Source organism: Dendrobates tinctorius, unplaced genomic scaffold (genome assembly GCF_039654945.1).
Source record: "Dendrobates tinctorius isolate UK_male_01 unplaced genomic scaffold, ASM3965494v1 ptg000315l, whole genome shotgun sequence".
Taxonomy (NCBI): domain Eukaryota; kingdom Metazoa; phylum Chordata; class Amphibia; order Anura; family Dendrobatidae; genus Dendrobates; species Dendrobates tinctorius.
Window position 1 is genome coordinate 1884054 of NW_027361982.1, and position 19878 is coordinate 1903931.

The following is a 19878-nucleotide window of genomic DNA, read 5'->3' on the forward strand; positions in this document are numbered from 1 at the left end:
CACCAGATACTGATGATGGAGGAGGTCACATTATACACGGGCACCGGATACTGATGATTGAGGAGGTCACATTATACACGGACACTAGATACTGATGATGGAGGCGGTCACATTATACACGGGCACCGGATACTGATGATGGAGGCGGTCACATTATACACGGGCACCAGATACTGATGATTGAGGAGGTCACATTATACACGGACACTAGATACTGATGATGGAGGCGGTCACATTATACACGGACACCGGATACTGATGATGGAGGAGGTCACATTATACACGGGCACCAGATACTGATGATGGAGGAGGTCACATTATACACGGGCACCGGATACTGATGATGGAGGAGGTCACATTATACACGGACACTAGATACTGATGATGGAGGCGGTCACATTATACACGGACACCAGATACTGATGATGGAGGAGGTCACATTATACACGGACACCAGATACTGATGATGGAGGCGGTCACATTATACACGGACACCGGATACTGATGATGGAGGAGGTCACATTATACACGGGCACCAGATACTGATGATGGAGGAGGTCACATTATACACGGACACCGGATACTGATCATGGAGGAGGTCACATTATACACGGGCACCAGATACTGATGATTGAGGAGGTCACATTATACACGGACACTAGATACTGATGATGGAGGCGGTCACATTATACACGGACACCAGATACTGATGATGGAGGAGGTCACATTATACACGGACACCAGATACTGATGATGGAGGCGGTCACATTATACACGGACACCGGATACTGATGATGGAGGAGGTCACATTATACACGGGCACCAGATACTGATGATGGAGGAGGTCACATTATACACGGACACCGGATACTGATCATGGAGGAGGTCACATTATACACGGGCACCAGATACTGATGATTGAGGAGGTCACATTATACACGGACACCAGATACTGATGATGGAGGCGGTCACATTATACACGGACACCGGATACTGATCATGGAGGAGGTCACATTATACACGGGCACCAGATACTGATGATGGAGGAGGTCACATTATACACGGACACCGGATACTGATCATGGAGGAGGTCACATTATACACGGGCACCAGATACTGATGATTGAGGAGGTCACATTATACACGGACACTAGATACTGATGATGGAGGCGGTCACATTATACACGGACACCGGATACTGATGATGGAGGCGGTCACATTATACACGGACACCAGATACTGATGATGGAGGAGGTCACATTATACACGGACACCAGATACTGATGATGGAGGCGGTCACATTATACACGGACACCGGATACTGATCATGGAGGAGGTCACATTATACACGGGCACCAGATACTGATGATGGAGGAGGTCACATTATACACGGACACCGGATACTGATCATGGAGGAGGTCACATTATACACGGACACCGGATACTGATGATGGAGGAGGTCACATTATACACGGACACTAGATACTGATGATGGAGGCGGTCACATTATACACGGGCACCAGATACTGATGATTGAGGAGGTCACATTATACACGGACACTAGATACTGATGATGGAGGCGGTCACATTATACACGGACACCGGATACTGATGATGGAGGAGGTCACATTATACACGGGCACCAGATACTGATGATGGAGGAGGTCACATTATACACGGGCACCGGATACTGATGATGGAGGAGGTCACATTATACACGGGCACCGGATACTGATGATGGAGGAGGTCACATTATACACGGACACCGGATACTGATGATGGAGGAGGTCACATTATACACGGACACCGGATACTGATCATGGAGGATGTCACATTATACACGGGCACCAGATACTGATGATGGATGCGGTCACATTATACACGGACACCAGATACTGATGATGGAGGACGTCACATTGTACACATACACATTAGTGGTCGGTCGGATTAACCATCGATGCCTCAGATGTCCCAATCTTCCCTTCTATACATTGGAGCGCTCTATTTACAGGAGCACAATGAGATTGCTGTGTGAAGTTGTGCCGACTTTAGTGCAGCCTTTTTCCACCCTGCCCTGCATATACCGCACAGTGTCGCCTGCTGTCAGGGCAGTGATATTCCGGTGTCCCGGGGATTTCTAGCGCTCACACACATGCCCCAGCCCGGCCGCGCTATCTCCGGCATAGTAGCAGCATAAAGCTATTAATACTCCTCTCTGCCGAGCTGAGAACAGGGATTCCCTCTGACGTCACTGCTTGGTAACCAGATAAACACAGCAAAGACAACACCTTATATGGCTATGTACGTCACAGGAACTCCGGGTGGGCGGAGCCACCCGCAGTGTCCTCCAGGTCGTCGGATCAGAGATCTCAGGGCATCTTTAGGGCTGAAAGTCGGGGAGAGCAGGCGAGGGGCTCTGGGGGTGCGGACTGGAGAGTTTGGGGGCGCTCGGTGCAGTCAATGAGAAGATATCGGCAAAAGATTGCGTGACGTGTGCAGAGGGGGCGGGCTGCACCGGTATAAATAGCTGCGAGCGGAGAGTTTCATTCATAAATCTGAGGAATAGCTGAGCGTGAGGACGGACGCTGCTGCCCGTATACTGTGCGTGTACCACGGCCACTGGGGGCGCCCTGACCGGAGCCAGGAGGAGATCCCATCATTGATCCCAACACAGGATAAGATCTCATCATTTATTATCTGTACTCAGGAGGAGATCCCATCATTGATTCCTATACAGGAGGAGATCCCATCATTGATTCCTATACAGGAGGAGATTCCCATCATTGATCCCTATACAGGAGGAGATTCCCATCATTGATCCCTATACAGGAGGAAATTCCCATCATTGATCCCTATACAGGAGGAGATTCCCATCATTGATCCCTATACAGGAGGAGATCCCATCTTTGCATCTTACACAGGAGATCTCATCATTGCTTCTTACACAGGAGGAGATCCCATCACTTATTTTACTACAAAAGTCTGATAAAGATCCATTATTGAATCCAATTACATTCTGAGATTTCCTTCTTGATCCCATCACGGAGACCTACACAGGAGAAAACCCTATTATTTATCTTTACAAATATCTAAGGAAATCCCCTCATTTGTTTCTTTAGGGGGGACCTAACGTGGATCTGCACACAGGAGTGGATCCCAATATTTATCTCTCCGAAACAGGAAATCCCCCCCCCCATCACTGATCCCTTCCTAAGTATGAAGAGCTCTCACAGCTGATCCCTACAGAAGGCTTAGAAGATCCCACTGCTGATCCCTACAGAAGGGAAGACACTACTGCCGATCCCTGAGATCCCACCACTGCTGATCCCTGTGAGTGCTGAGGAGATCCCTGACGTCTGGACACTCGGGATATACTTACTGTTCGGCATCGAGGCCGCAGCTCAGGATTCCGGGGGACATGTACCAGGGATACGACTCCTCCAGTTCCTCCCCCTCGGCCGAGTCTCAGTACCTGTCATCCGTGGATTCGTTTGGGAGCCCATCCACGGCTGCTGCCCCACAGGTGAGTGTGACGTCACAGGACAGGGGCGACGTCATCCAGAAGTCAGGCAGTCACAGGGCAGGTTACGTCCCGAGAGTCAACACTGACGAGTGAGAAAACACAAGGGTGAATCCAGCTCATGCTGTGATCTCCTCAGGCCAACGGGAGGCTGGAGTGTCAGGAGACAGGGCAGGACTATAACAGGAGACCACAGGCAGGGCAGAAGAGTGGGAGGAGACCATAGGCAGGCAGGGCAGGAGTGTCACAGGAGGCATCAGTAAGGCAGGGCAGTAGTGTACGAAGACTACAGGCAGGGCAGGAGTGTAAGGAGGAGACCACAGGCAGGCAGGGCAGAAGTGTAAGGAGGAGACCACAGGCAGGTAGGGCAGGAGTGTAAGGAGACCACAGTCAGGTAGGGGAGGAGTGTAAGGAGGAGACCGCAGGCAAGGCAAAAGTGTAAGGAGGAGATCGCAGGCAGGGCAAAAGTGTAAGGAGGAAACCACAGGCAGGTAGGGCAGGAGTGTAAGGAGACCACAGGCAGGTAGGGGAGGAGTGTAAGAAGGTAACCACAGGTAGGCAGGAGTGTAAGTAGGAGACCACAGGCAGGTAGGGCAGGAGTGTAAGGAGGAGACCACATGCAGGGTAGGAGTGTAAGGACAAGACCATAGGCAGGTAGGGCAGGAGTGTAAGGACGAGACCACAGGCAGGTAGGGTAGGAGTGTAAGGACGAGACCACAGGCAGGTAGGGCAGGAGTGTAAGGAGGAGACCACAGGCAGGTAGGGCAGGAGTGTAAGGAGGAGACCACAGGCAGGCAGGGTAGGAGTGTAAGGACGAGACCACAGGCAGGTAGGGTAGGAGTGTAAGGACGAGACCACAGGCAGGTAGGGCAGGAGTGTAAGGAGGAAACCACAGGCAGGTAGGTCAGGATTGTAAGGACGAGACCACAGGCAGGTAGGGCAGGAGTGTAAGGACGAGACCACAGGCAGGTAGGGCAGGAGTGTAAGGAGGAAACCACAGGCAGGTAGGGCAGGAGTGTAAGGAGGAAACCACAGGCAGGTAGGTCAGGAGTGTAAGGACGAGACCACAGGCAGGTAGGGCAGGAGTGTAAGGACGAGACCACAGGTAGGTAGGGCAGGAGTGTAAGGAGGAAACCACAGGCAGGTAGGGTAGGAGGGTAAGGAGGAAACCACAGGCAGGTAGGGTAGGAGTGTAAGGAGGAAACCACAGGCAGGTAGGGCAGGAGTGTAAGGAGGAAACCACAGGCAGGTAGGGCAGGAGTGTAACGACGAGACCACAGGCAGGTAGGGCAGGAGTGTAAGGAGGAACCCACAGGCAGGTAGGGCAGGAGTGTAAGGAGGAACCCACAGGCAGGTAGGGTAGGAGTGTAAGGAGGAACCCACAGGCAGGTAGGGTAGGAGTGTAAGGAGGAAACCACAGGCAGGTAGGGCAGGAGGGTAAGGACGAGACCACAGGCAGGTAGGGCAGGAGGGTAAGGAGGAAACCACAGGCAGGTAGGGCAGGAGGGTAAGGACGAGACCACAGGCAGGTAGGGCAGGAGGGTAAGGACGAGACCACAGGCAGGTAGGGTAGGAGTGTAAGGAGGAAACCACAGGCAGGTAGGGCAGGAGTGTAAGGAGGAACCCACAGGCAGGCAGGGCAGGAGTGTAAGGACGAGACCACAGGCAGGTAGGGCAGGAGGGTAAGGACGAGACCACAGGCAGGTAGGGCAGGAGTGTAAGGAGGAAACCACAGGCAGGTAGGGTAGGAGTGTAAGGAGGAAACCACAGGCAGGTAGGGCAGGAGGGTAAGGACGAGACCACAGGCAGGTAGGGCAGGAGGGTAAGGACGAGACCACAGGCAGGTAGGGCAAGGACGAGACCACAGGCAGGTAGGGTAGGAGTGTAAGGAGGAAACCACAGGCAGGTAGGGCAGGAGTGTAAGGAGGAACCCACAGGCAGGCAGGGCAGGAGTGTCACCGGAGGGCGCAGTCAGGGAGGGCAGAGGAGTCTGCATTATTAGTGGGCACAATTCTTGTGACTTTCTGGTGGCAGGATAATGAGGTGATCGTCCTCTGGCTGCCTCTCACTTTCGTCCCAGATCTCTCGGACGCTAGGAGTTGAAGTACTTTGTACGGTCGCCCCCTGCCACAGACTCCTCCAGCCGACGCTTCTGCCACTTGTCAATCATAGCTTGGGTGGGCGGAGCTGACGAGCAGTGACGCTGGCGTGCTATTTTGGAACGCAGCGTCGATAGAGCGCAGGGACGTAACTGGCGCTGCTGACGTCAAGGACCCAAGGGGCGGAGATTTGTTGAAACGCGCCCACAGCAGCGAGATCTCTTCTCCACACTCCACAGGGAATCCCGAAATAATGGCAAATGAACCGGACGTAGGAAAAGAGGCAGCATAGGAGCGCGGCCCCGAGTGGGGGGCAGGGGAGCTGTACCCGGGGGGGCTGCTACCTGGGCAGGGGTGCATCAGTGAGAAGATGCACTAGAAGGGGTTGTTACCTTTGCAAGAGGTGGATCAGTGAGAAGATGCACCACGAGGGCTTTTACCTGTGCAGAGGGTTGATCAGGGAAAAGATGCACCCGGGGGGCTGTTACCTAGGCAGGGGTGGATCAGTGAGAAGATGCACCCAAGGGGGCTGTTACCTATGTAGGGGGTAGGTCAGTGAGAAGTGCACCTGACGGGTTGTTAACTGCGAGAGGTGGATCAGTGAGAAGATGCACCACAGGTGGCTGTTGCCTTTGCAGGGTGGATCAGTGAGAAGATGCACTAGAAGGGGTTGTTACGTTTGCAGGGGGTTGATCAGAGAGAAGATGTACCCGGGGGGGGGGGGCTATTACCTGGGCAGGGGTGGACCAGTGACAAGATGCACCCGAGGGGGGCTTGTTATCTATGTAGGGGGTAGGTCAGTGAGAAGTGCACCTGACAGGTTGTTAACTGTGCGAGAGGTGGATCAGTGAGAAGATGCACCACAGGTGGCTGTTGCCTGTGCAGGGTGGATCAGTGAGAAGATGCACTAGAAGGGTTTGTTACGTTTGCAAGAGATGGATCAGTGAGAAGATGCACCACAAGGGCTTTTACCTGTGCAGAGGGTTGATCAGTGAAAAGATGCACCCGGGGGGCTGTTACCTGTGCAGGGGTGGATCAGTGAAAAAATGCATGAGAGGAGGCTGTTTAGTGGGGGATCAGTGAGAAGATGCATCAGAGGGGGCTGTTACTTGTTTAGGGTGTGGATCAGTGAGAATGTCCACCAGATGGGCTGTTACATGTGCAAGGAGTGGATCACTGAGAAGATGCACCAGAGGGGGCTGTTACATGTGCATGGGGTGGACCAGTGAGAAGTTGTGCCCAAGGAGGCTTTTACCTGTTCAGGGAGTGAATCTGTGAAAAGATGGACGGGGGGGGGGGGGGGGGGGGGATGTTACCTATGCAGGGGGTTGATCAGTGAGAAGATGCACTCGAAGGGGCTGTTACCTGTGCAAGCCAGGGTGGATCTGTAAGAAGATTCACAAGCAGGAGCTGTTACGTTTGCTAGGGATGGATCAGTGAGGTATACCAGAGGTGGTGGTTACATGTGCGGGGGGTGGATCAGTGAGAAGATGCATCAGAGACCTGTTACCTGTGCAAGGGGTGGATCAGTAAGAAAATGCACGTGAGGGAGCTGTTACCTGTGCATGGGGTGGATCAGTGAGATGTACCTGAGGGGGCTGTTACTTGTGCTGGGGGTGGATCAGTAAGAAGATGCATCCAAGGGGACTTACCTGTGCAGGGGAGTGGATTAGTGAGAAGATGCCCTAGAGGAGGCTGTAACCTGTGCATGGGATGGATCAGTGAGAAGATGCACCCAAGGGTGCTGTTACCTGTGTTAGGTAGGTGGATTAGAAAAAAAATGTTATTTTAAATGAACCTGTTACAAGAGCCCATAGCAGGAGACGTGACTATTCCGGCAGCTCCCCGCCGGCTTCTCCGAGCATCCCTACAGGTGACTGACAATCACTTGTAGCATCGCTGGGTAGAACCGGCCAGGGACGGCGTGAGACTAGTCACCTCTCCATGCTTTCACTGATCCATGCACTTAGTCCATCAGTCCGTGACTCTGGACCCTGAGACTCTGATCTTGTCCTTTTCACATCTGGATCAGACTTGGCCATTAATGATGGGGATCTGGGTAACACTGCAGACACTCGGAGAACACACCTTGTATTTCAGGTTTCCATCCAGGTTTAATCTGTTTTTAACCGATCCATGGTTGAGTCAATAGATGCAACAAGTAGGACACCTGTGAAAGAAATAAGCCAGTCTTTCTCTGAGGGTAGACAATGTGTAAATGTAGCAAATAGATGGGTCAGTGAGATAGTACACCAAAGGAGAGGTGGAATTACCTGTATTGGGGAAGACTGTGATTCAGTGATAAGATTCCCCAGAGGGGGCGATTCCCTGTGCAGAGGTTGGATTAGTAAGAAAAGAGACCTGTACAGTGTTGATCAATGAGACGTGGGACGATTTTCTGTATAGGGAGTGGATAAATTGAAAGAGGGGTTTTCCCAGAAAGGAGGGTGGTTCAGTGAGATGTTTCAGAGATGAGCTATTGCTGCCTGTAGAAGGATGGAGATCAGTGAGAAGATGCCCCATAAAGGATCTGTTACATGCGAAGGAGGTGGATCAGTGAAACAAAAAGAGTTGTTACCTGTACTGGGGGAGGCTGTGGATTGTTGAGCAAAGAGAGGGTCTTCTAGGTAAACAAGGGGGTGGATCAGTCAGAAGATATCTCAGAGAGGGGATGTTCCATTTTTGTGTGAGACCCTCAGAACTGTGAACAAGTATTTACCCCCGAATCTGTCACTGAGCAATACCTGTAATATTACCTGCGACTGTGCAAAAGTGTCTGCCCCCGTGCTGATCTGTAGACCGCGCAGTAGTCGCACCAAGGAACTGTAGACGCAGTTATTTCAAAAGCAGAAAAACCTTTCAGCTCCTCTGAACCTGAAATGTGAAGTTCATGTATGAGAATTAGAGGAGGAAAACCCTCATCAGCCGCAAAGAAGATGGAGGTCGGGTTATAGAAAGCAGAGGGAGTTACATAATCTACACCCTTCTCTATCACGACGATCGGGGACAACCAGGAGGACATTTCACAAGTAATATGGGGGTAGGAGAAATTTAGCAGGGGTGCACATACTTTTCACGGCTCTGAAATTTCAGATATGAACATCTCTACTTCTTTTGCATCTCTTCCCTTCTCCTATCTCCTCTATTCTTCATCTTTCCTCTTTACTTTGTCTTCCTTTTCTACCATGCTTTCTTCTCTTTTTTTAGCTTTCCTCCCTTTTTTCTCTCCTCCATGCTCTTCTTTCTTCCTCTTCCCTCTATTATCACTTCCTTTCATTCTCTCTTGTTCCTCTTATTCCCTTCTTTTTCCTCTCTACTTCATGCTCTTTTCTTTCTTCCTCCTCTTCATTCTCACTTCCTTTCATTCTTTCTTCCCTTCTCCTACATCTTCTCTTCAGCTTTCTTTTTCCTCTCTTTGCCTCCAGGCTCTTCTTTATTCCTTTTCTCTCCATTCCTACTTCCCTTCATTCTTTCTTGTCCCTCTTTCCTTCTTTCTTCTTTTTTCCCTCCTTTTTCCCTCTCTCCTTCATTTGTTTACCTATACTCTTCATTCTCCTTTTTCCTCTCTTCCCCGAATCCTCTTTTTTCCTCTCCTCCATTCTTCTACCTGTACCCTTCACTCTCCTTGTTTTTTAAATTGTTTTCTTTTTATCCCCCTCCTCCATCCTCTCCACTTTCTCTTACCTTCATCTTCTTTAGGTTTTGTCCCTGCCCCCCCATTTTTAGTTGTCTCTTCCATGATTGTGAATATCTCTGTCTCTTTCTACCAGGAGTGTGTGGCCCTATGTGATGTCCCCTCTTCCTTTGTGCCCACTGTTACGGCCATCACCAGTAGTCAGGACCTCCAGTGGTTGGTCACACCTGCGCTTATCTCCTCCATGGCTCAATCCCAGCCAACATCAGGACCACCCATTGACCCCTATGACCTGCCGGGCCCCAGCTATGCGTCACCCTCCGGTTCCTCATATGGCACAACACAGCCTGCTGCTTCTTCCTCTGGACAGGAGGAAACTCGCCCGACAAGACCCAGAAAAAGACCTCGAGAAGAAGCGGTAAGTTGCAGTATATAGATGGAGATAGACTTTGCTCACATATTGCCTGTCTCACCAGACATCCCTCTCTCTGTACAGTTAACCCCAGAGGAAGAGGAGAAGAGGCGAGTCCGGCGAGAAAGGAACAAATTAGCTGCTGCCAAATGCAGGAACAGGAGACGAGAGCTGACCGACAGATTACAAAACGTAAGCAGTGATCCTTGAAGGGGTCGTCCATATCTTCCCCATATTCAGTCTCGACTCTTGGAATTAGATGTCTGTGGATTTTCTCCAGAGATTTGTGCTGTTGTTCTTACCTGGCAAATGATTATCTACACTAATACATAGTAACAAGTGCTCAGTGTGTGAGCAGGACTATGGCAGGTTTTATTCTCCTGTATGTAAACTATTATCCATTGACCAGGCTATTGGACATGTCACCAATTTTCTGAGTAAATATATTTCTAAAGGTGCTATTGACATGTTCTTTCCACTTCCAGGTTATGGCCCCAACAGCGCTCAATGGAACCTTCAGTAGTTTAGAAATTCCTCTGTAACCAATCTCAGTATGTTTTGCAATAATAAGGTTGCAAAGGTCTTGAGACAACTCACTGGTTTTACCCATCATGCAATGTTTCTTGTGTGGCACCTTGGTAATGAGACACCTTTTCATAGGCCATCAGTTGAACCAGCTAATATTATTTGTCACTAAGTGGCAGGATTCCTTTCTAATTACTAATAGATTTCAGCTGGTGTCAGGCCTTTCCAGGGTTTTTTGCACCTCTCTTGCTTCATGTGTTCAGGCAGTTTTCTTGGTGTCATTTCTCATTACAAATAACTGAATTTAAGGACATCTATTGTTTCTTTGCCTGTGTGGATTGGATGGGTTTTTACCGACATGTAGTGAGAATTTCATGTCAATAGCACCTTTAGAAATAGATTTACTTAGAAAATTGGTGACATGTTCAATACTTATTTCACCTGCTGTATTACTCCTGATCAGTTTCTTCTTGTTTTCTCTTTATCAGTAACATGGGAGCGGGGCACTTACTTTTTCGCACGACTGTAGACTGTGACTTGATGAGCTCAGTGGGGGGCAGGTATGGAGTCTGGCGTGGTGGGGGGTGCGCAGTGTAGATATACGGGATGGCTGCATCCTCAGAGCTGATGTGACCTCTGTAATTCCCGTCTGCTCTGGGGCAGGATCTCTGTGCAGCCTAGAGGAGAGCGAGCTGTTCAGTTCTCATGTGAACTTCCATCTTGTAGGAGACGGATGTCTTGGAGGAGGAAAAGTCCAACCTTGAGGCAGAAATTGATGAACTGCGCAGACAGAAGGAACAGCTGGAATTTGCTCTTCTCTCCCACCGATCCGGATGCAAAGTGCCCTATGAGGATCCCGACCTGCCCCACACTGAGCCAGCCGCATCCTTCCCCCATGGTGGACTGCTACCTTCATTCCCCCCCCAGTCGGAGGTATCATTCCCTGTCTGTTTTCCTCCACTACCGGACTCGGACTGTATCACCAGCGCTGGATCTTACACATCTTCATTTGTATTCACCACTCCAGAGGGAGGAGCCTGTGGAAGCCGGTACCAGCGCAGCAGCGGAAGCGAGCGCTCCTCCTCCGACTCACTCAGCTCCCCATCACTTCTGGCCCTCTGAAACATAGTCTCCCTGTCTGCTCCTGGCCCTCCGAGACAAAGCCTTCCCCTCTGTGACGCAACTTCCCTCTCCCTACTTGCCCTCTTAGACATAGCCTTTCTCTGCCTGTGCCCCTGCCCCTCTGAGAAAGCCTGCCCCTCTGAGAAGGCCTGCCCCTGCCTGCGCTCCTGGCCCTCTGGAACACAGACCGCCCCTGCCTGTGCTCTTGGCCCTCGGAAACATAGACCGCCCCTGCCTGCGCTCCTGGCCATCTGAGACACAGACCGCCCCTGCCTGCGCTCCTGGCCATCTGAGACACAGACCCCCCTGCATGCGTTCCTGGCCCTCTGAGACACAGACCCCCCCTGCCTGCGTTCCTGGCTCTCTTTGATACAGACCCCCCTGCCTGCGCTCCTGGCCCTCTGAGATACAGCCTGCCCCTGCCTGCACTCCTGACCCTCTGGGACATAGCCTTCCCCTGCAAGCGCTCCTGGCCCTCTGAGACACAGCCTGCCCCTGCCTATGCCCTTGGCCCTCTGAGACACAGACCGCCCCTGCCTGCGTTCCTGGCGCTCTGAGACACAGACCCCCCTGCCTGCGTTCCTGGCCCTCTGAGACACGGCCTGCCCCTGCATGCACTCCTGACCCTCTGTGACGCTGCGCTTCTGTCCCTCTGAGACACGGACTGCCTCTGCTTGCGCTCCTGACCCCCTGAGACACAGACCGCTCCTGGCTGCGCTTCTGTCAATCTGGGACACAGCCTACCCCTGCCTGCGCCGCTGGTTCTCTGAGACACAGACCGCTCCTGACCCCCTGAGACACAGCTTACCCCTGCCTGCGCTCCTGGCCCTCTGAGACACAATCTGCCTCTGCTTGTGCTCCTGACCCCCCGGGACACAGACTGCCTCTGCTTGTGCTCCTGACCCCCCCGGGACACAGACTGCCCCTGCCTGCGCTCCTGGCCCTCTGAGACACAGACTGCCCCTGCCTGCGCTCCTGGCCCTCTGAGACACAGACTGCCCCTGCCTGCGCTCCTGGCCCTCTGAGACACAGACTGCCCCTGCCTGCGCTCCTGGCCCTCTGAGACACAGACTGCCCCTGCCTGCGTTCCTGACCCCCTGGGACACAGCTTACCCCTGCCTGCGCTCCTGGCCCTCTGAGACACAATCTGCCTCTGCCTGCGCTCCTGACCCCCTGGGACACAGACTGCCCCTGCCTGCGCTCCTGGCCCTCTGAGACACAGACTGCCCCTGCCTGCGCTCCTGGCCCTCTGAGACACAGACTGCCCCTGCCTGCGTTCCTGGCCCTCTGAGACACAGACTGCCCCTGCCTGCGCTCCTGGCCCTCTGAGACACAGACTGCCCCTGCCTGCGCTCCTGGCCCTCTGGGACACAGACTGCCCCTGCCTGCGCTCCTGACCCTCTGGGACACAGACTGCCCCTGCCTGCGCTCCTGACCCTCTGGGACACAGACTGCCCCTGCCTGCGCTCCTGCCCCTCTGAGACACAGACTGCCCCTGCCTGCGCTCCTGCCCCCCTGGGACACAGACTGCCCCTGCCTGCGCTCCTGCCCCCCTGGGACACAGACTGCCCCTGCCTGCGCTCCTGCCCCCCTGAGACACAGACTGCCCCTGCCTGCGCTCCTGACCCCCTGGGACACAGACTGCCCCTGCCTGCGCTCCTGACCCCCTGGGACACAGACTGCCCCTGCCTGCGCTCCTGACCCCCTGGGACACAGACTGCCCCTGCCTGCGCTCCTGACCCCCTGGGACACAGACTGCCCCTGCCTGCGCTCCTGACCCCCTGGGACACAGACTGCCCCTGCCTGCGCTCCTGACCCCCTGGGACACAGACTGCCCCTGCCTGCGCTCCTGACCCCCTGGGACACAGACTGCCCCTGCCTGCGCTCCTGACCCCCTGGGACACAGACTGCCCCTGCCTGCGCTCCTGACCCCCTGGGACACAGACTGCCCCTGCCTGCGCTCCTGCCCCCCTGAGACACAGCCTGCCTGCGCCCCTCCCATCTTCATTTGCTTCCTTATAGTTGTGCTTGTCTTGCTCCTTGCATTCCCGTAATGTAACGCTCCTGATGTCTCCTGTAGTCTCTTAGGCCTGTTTCACACATCAGTTTTTTTGTGTCAGTTAAAATCCGCCAAAAAGGCGGAAAGTGGATCCGTTGTTAACTGATGCCACCGGACCGTTTTTTTTGACGGATCCGCCGAATGAAGAATTTTAAAGGAACCGCTGCCCGGGAAGGGGAGAGAGGAGAGAGAGAATGAGAATTTTTGTTTCTGGCCGCCAGAAATGATTTCAGAGTTAAATTTCCTCCTGACTTCATTCCTCCGGGCATGCGCACTAAAAACATGCGGATCCTGCAGCACAAAAAACGTTGCATGGTCCGTCCAGGCATCTCGGCGGACGAAAAAAAATTTATGGATCCGCAAAAAACCGGATCCAACGGATGGCCATCCATCAAGATCCGCCGGTAATGCAAATCAATGGGGAAAAAAACGGATCCGCCCAAAAAAATCGCGGATCCGTTTTTTTTTTGCAAAACCGGCAGATTTTCACTGATGGTCAAAAACGGAAGTGTGAAACAGGCCATAGGTAGAGGCTCTTACTCCCTTGTAATGAGGACTCTAGCTGCTGCTTCCTTCTCTTCTCCCATTCTTCATTGCCCCTCATCTTCCTTCTTCCCCGTACATGTGGGGGGGCTGAGTGCTGTCAAGAAGATCTTGCCGTCTACATTCCGAAACAAAACTGCTGCCAATCAGACCCGGGACCAGAATCTCCAGATGAGAAGCCGTGACCATTGCTGTGAGATGGGGTGTTTTGGGGAGGGCGCGGGACGAGCCCCAGCCGGAGGGCAGTATTTAACTTTCCTGCTGCCAGGGATGCTGCTGCCATTGCTGAGCCTTCCTTCCCTTTCAAGCAGAAGTTTGTAATGTATTTGCCCCCTCTCCTTTGTGAGTGTTAGGTATTTCTGCCCCCTACTGGTGAAAGAGTGGAGACCGTCCCTGTTCAGATGGAAGGTTCATTTGTAATGGCCATTCGGATGCTCATGGTCAGCGCCCTCTGTCTATCAGCAAACGTCAGTGCGGTCTTTAGGTGACAATCCCATATATGATGAAACTGTATATCGGTGTATACACCACAGGGTCGTCCATGTACAAAGCTGCACCGTGCACGCCTGTGTATATAGATATTTCAGAATATATTTTTGATGCTTTATATATTTTTATATATATAGAAGTATTTATATACACACATCTATATATTACAGCGCTGGATCCAGTCCTGACAATATGAGGAGTCCACGCACCAGGTGCAGCCATCTTTCTGCAGAGAGCAGGGCGTCAACAGACCAGAAGAAATACTGAAGTCCCTAAAATATATGAAACTGCTCTGGAATCTCTTCATCCTCTGCTGAAATTTGAGCATTTCGAAGTCCTAGGCTCGAAGCCTGAAGCTGCACAACTGCGAGACTCCGATGACAGCCCGTCCTGTCTGTTGCACTGTTGTCATTGACACCATGTGTTGTCCACATCACCATCCACATCAAGATCTCCATCCTGCCTGAGATGTGGTGCTGACCTTGATGTGGAGGGGGAGGAGCGCCTCTTACTTTTTTGGGCCTGGATCGTCCAGTGATCAGATTTCAGCAGAGACGACAGAAATGAGGGAATGGTTCTCACATTTACCTTGGTGCCCGTTCTGCTCCGAGTCCTCCTATCCTATCCACAGTGACCATGGTGGCTGCAGCATGGAGGACTGTCCATTGTCGCCATTGTCCATGTGGGCAGCATATGAGGGCCAGACTAAGCTACTGGGCCAGGAGAAGCCGCTGGATGCCTGCGGACCCTCACTGAGGAGCATTTTTATTGTCGGGGCCCCTCCTGCCTGCACCTGCCCATAAAGAGACACTGCCTGTCACAGAGGCGGTGACAGCGGAGGGGCTGTTCTGTGTATAGTTTCTGTGATAGTGCTGTAATTTTTAGAAGATTATATTATATATTATATCTATTTTTTGACTTCATTATAGTTTATGTCTTTATGAAGCAGTGACCAATAAACTGCATTAAATACAAGTCTCGGCCTCTTTCTTGTGTCATCTGCGACATCTAGACCTATCTCACTCGGGAACATAGAGGTCTCTTTACTGTGTGCATCTGAGGTCTAATTCCTACATGGAGAAGGATCATCGAGGGTGATGGTGCAGCGGCAAGGACCAGGACAATGTAAGCAACAGAGCCCGAAGTGTAGAGAAACACAAGACAGCAGATGAAGGGTTAACAGAATACAGCAGAAAATGGGTTAATCTGCAGGTCTGTGGAGCCATAAATGCAATTTACAGACACCAAAGGAGTTTGCAGAGATGATTGCAGTGGAATGTGAATGGTTTCTAAACAGTTCACAATTCTTACACCAAACAATGGATTAATCAACGAGTCTGATCAGCAGTAGATGCAAGTTCTACAAACTACACTGTAGCGCCATAACATGCAAACATGAAATAAGAAAAATGAATTGCATTGGAAATATGAAAAATTAAGAAAGCTTAGCGCATACAATGGCCAATTTATGTGTACCTGGAAGCCACGGTAAGGTGTTTCTCGTATTCCAGGACCCTAACCTAATGCCAATCCTCACTTAGACCAAAGTCTTCATCTGAATGGGAACCTATGTAAATCCTCTCCTTTAGACTGAAATCTATATCTCTGTGGAGGGGTGGTGGCCCTGCTGTGATTAAACGCCTGCGGCTAACAGGTGGAGTGCTCAGTCAGAAGGCTAATGAATACAAATTTAAAAAAACTGACCGTCACATCCAAGCATAAACATAGTGTGATGAACAGGTGCTTAACCTAGAGTCACCAACTCATATACATTCAAACAAAAAAGGAAGCACACTGTAGCGCCATACATGCAAAAATGAAAAATGAATTACATTACTGCATTAGAAATATGAAAAATTGAGATAACTTAGTGCATAAAATGGCCAATTTATGTGTACCTGGAAGCCACGGTAATGCGTTTCTCGTATTCCAGGACCCTAACCTAATGCCAAAACTCAGACCAAAGTCTTCATCTGAATGGTAACCTATGTAAATCCTCTCCTTAGACTGAAATCTATATCTCTGTGAGGATTGGCATTAGATACCCTGGTAGCCAAGGAATAGAGGGCACCAGTAATACTGACATCCATGTAAGTTATTTGATACTTGTAATGTGTAACTTTGCAAATTTGCTCCATGTATTGCTATAGTCATTTTGAGGACAGATTTTGTACTGTGCACAGAGTATATTGCCATTTAGGTGTTTCAACTGTTGTATTTATATCAAGCAAGTTTGTTTGATGAAATTTTGTAGTTATATTGGGGATATTTTTATTGTGCATTGAGCATATTATTTATTTATTATCTCTTATTAACTATTTGCCTACTGACACTCTGCAACTTTGTATGCACATTTTTTGTACTAATGGCATGCAATATATATATCGCTAATGGCTATATTTACATGTGTATTTTGACAGCTTAAATTTGCATGAATGAAGTTTTTCTTTTTGCATTAAGCAAATTGCTATTTTACATCTAATTAGCACTGAGAAGTTTTTCAACGAATGAACTATTTATTTGTTGGCATTTTTGCATTTCTGTATACAATTTTTTGCATTCCATATATAGTCATTAGCTATACTAACATGTGTGTTTTGGAAGCTGATATCATGTATGAATTTTTCTTTTTGTAATAATTTACCGGTTAATTTGTTTGAATAGTTTTACCTTGCATTCTGCAAATCTAATATATAAAGCTCAAGTGTGTGTATGTATGTATGTGTGGGATTGGCATCCGCACCGTCGCAGCTACAGCCACAAAATTTGGCACAGTCACACGTCTGGACCCCGAGAGTGTCCTAGGCTATGTTGTGAGGCGAAATTTTAACCCTGCGCGTTCCAATTCACCAAACAATTTTTCCCCTATCTACATAATGGGGAAAAAGTGTGTGTATCAAGCCCCGCCCCTCATTATGATGTCATAATGGTTGCCATGGCGACGCTGATGTCATCATAGGTTGCAAGCCCCGCCGCTCATTATGATGTCATAATGGTTGACTATGGGATGGAGGATGTGTGATGGGTATATGGGCACTGGACTATGGGATGGAGGATATGTATGACGGGTATATGGGCACTGGACTAGGGGATGGTGGATATGTATGATGGGTATATGGGCACGGGACTATGGGATGGAGGATATGTATGACGGGTATATGGGCACGGGACTATGGGATGGAGGATATGTATGACGGGTATATGGGCACGGGACTATGGGATGGAGGATGTGTGATGGGTATATGGGCATGGGACTATGGGATGGAGGATATGTATGATGGGTATATGGGCACGGGACTATGGGATGGAGGATATGTATGACGGGTATATGGGCACGGGACTATGGGATGGAGGATGTGTGATGGGTATATGGGCACTGGACTATGGGATGGAGGATATGTATGATGGGTATATGGGCATGGGGCTATGGGATCGTGGATATGTATGATGGGTATATGGGAACGGGCCTATGGGATTGTGGATATGTATGATGGGTATATGGGCACGGGACTATGGGATGGAGGATAATTATAATTTGCTATAACTATCCACAGTTAGTTACTATGCCCGGGCAGCGCCGGGCTCTTCAGCTAGTTATTATATATTGTTCTTAATTAACCGGCACAGAGTAATTTTTAGTGCATTTTGTATACATATATATTTTTGCAATTATTGATGAATTTACAATTAGCTGTCATGACATCACATTACAGTGTTTTCTCATCTTTTTCTGGTGTAACCATTTGACCTTGGCAATTTTTGGAAATTTCCTTGTCTTATTTTTTTAATTATTTATGAATAAATTGATATTTTTTATATTTTGGCTCGTGCCTTTCTTTTCGTACATTACTTTTATGTGGGATTCTGTGAAAGTATACTGTTTTGGGAGGTAGTATTCTAATTTTGTGGATTGTTTGATATGCATAAATCTACTATAGAGTCTGCTACGGGGGGGGGGGCTGTATTATACTATAGCGTCTACCTGGAATCTGCCTACTATAGAGTCTGCCTACGGGGGGGGCTGTATTATACTATAGCGTCTGCCTGTGTGGGGGTGCAGTATGGAATCTATCTAATATAGAGTCTGCCTATGGGAGGGGGGCGCTGTATTATACTATAGAGTCTGCCTGTGGGGGTGCATTATACGCTATAGATTCTGCTTATGGGGGCTGCATTACTCTATAGAGTCTGCCTATGGGGAGCTGCATTATACTATAAAGAGTCTGCCCATTGAGGGCTGCATTATACTATATAGTCTGCCTATGGCGGGAGGTTCATTATACAATAGAGTCTGCCTATGGGGGGGGGGGAGTGCAGTATACTATAGAGTCTTGTTATGGGGAATGCATTTCCTAAATAGAGTCTGCCTATGGGGGGATGCATTATACAATGGAGTCTGCCTATGGGAGGTACATTATACAATAGAGTCTGCCTAAGGGAGATACATTATACAATATAGAGTCTGCCTATGGGGGTGCACTATACAATATAGAGTCTGCCTATGGGGGGATGCATTATACAATAGAGTCTGCCTATGGGAGGTACATTATACAATAGAGTCTGCCTATGGGAGGTACATTATACAATAGAGTCTGCCTAAGGGAGATACATTATACAATATAGAGTCTGCCTAAGGGAGATACATTATACAATATAGAGTCTGCCTATGGGGGTGCACTATACAATATAGAGTCTGCCTATGGGGGGATGCATTATACAATAGAGTCTGCCTATGGGAGGTACATTATACAATAGAGTCTGCCTATGGGAGGTACATTATACAATAGAGTCTGCCTAAGGGAGATACATTATACAATATAGAGTCTGCCTATGGGAGGTGCATTATACTAAATAGAGTCTGCCTGTAGGGGTGCATTATACAATATAGAATCTAACCATGGGGAAAGCATTATAATATAGAGGCCTATGGGGAGTACATTATACTATATGAAAGCCAATGGGGAGTGCATTATACCATATTGAGAGCTTTCTGGTGCATTATACTATATGGAGGCTATCTAGGGGGTCATCATACAGTGTGGAGATTACAGTGAGGGGGCCATCATACAGTGTTGGAGCCAATAAAAAGTTTGGTGGCTACTAAGGGGTCAGTATCCTGTGTGGGAGGTACTATACAGCGAGGGGTCATTAAACTGTGTATAGGGGAGCTTTACAGGGGGGAGACTCTGAACAGTATTAAATGTAAAGTGGGCACTTATTGTTATAGGGGTACTCGGGTTACTGTGACTGCCAAAGGGGCACACAGGGCATTATTACTTTCTAGGTTTCTATTGGGAAAAATGTGGGCACTGTTTTCTAGGGCTCTTGCACCCAGCATTACTTTATTCTAGAGCAGGCCTGGGCAAACTGCGGCCCGCAGGCCACATCCGATCCTCTCACTGTTGCTGTACGGCCCGCTGACACAGCCAGACAGCTGGAGAAGAAGTACTGATCGTTCTCAGAATTGCTTTATTG

The 19878-nt window shown here is 49.9% G+C and overlaps 1 protein-coding gene across 7 annotated transcripts; it reads left to right on the forward strand.

Moving 5' to 3' along the window:
• Positions 1-2553: 2553 nt before the first annotated feature.
• Positions 2554-15378, forward strand: FOSB (FosB proto-oncogene, AP-1 transcription factor subunit). 7 transcript variants are annotated; one of them, XR_012227067.1, is made up of 5 exons: positions 2554-3523; positions 9390-9671; positions 9750-9857; positions 10917-14107; positions 14574-15378. XR_012227067.1 is itself a non-coding variant. In XM_073561220.1 (5 exons), the coding sequence occupies exons 1-5, from the start codon at positions 3419-3421 to the stop codon at positions 11317-11319; spliced, it is 804 nt and encodes a 267-aa protein (XP_073417321.1). In that variant the 5' UTR covers positions 2554-3418; the 3' UTR covers positions 11320-15378. The 7 variants fall into 7 exon arrangements, 6 of the variants coding, with proteins under 6 accessions (XP_073417321.1, XP_073417320.1, XP_073417323.1 ...); XM_073561220.1 differs by having other exon boundaries at positions 10917-11123; positions 11218-15378; XM_073561222.1 differs by lacking the exon at positions 2554-3523 and adding exons at positions 6914-7379; positions 8483-8659 and having other exon boundaries at positions 10917-15378.
• Positions 15379-19878: the final 4500 nt, after the last annotated feature.

Coding starts and splice junctions, on each gene's coding strand:
- FOSB (XM_073561219.1), top strand. CDS start 3,419: ATGTACCAGGGATACGACTCCTCCAGTTCCTCCCCCTCGGCCGAGTCT. Junction 9,672..9,749: donor AAAGACCTCGAGAAGAAGCG/GTAAGTTGCAGT, acceptor CTCTCTGTACAG/TTAACCCCAGAGGAAGAGGA. Junction 9,858..10,916: donor TGACCGACAGATTACAAAAC/GTAAGCAGTGAT, acceptor TCCATCTTGTAG/GAGACGGATGTCTTGGAGGA.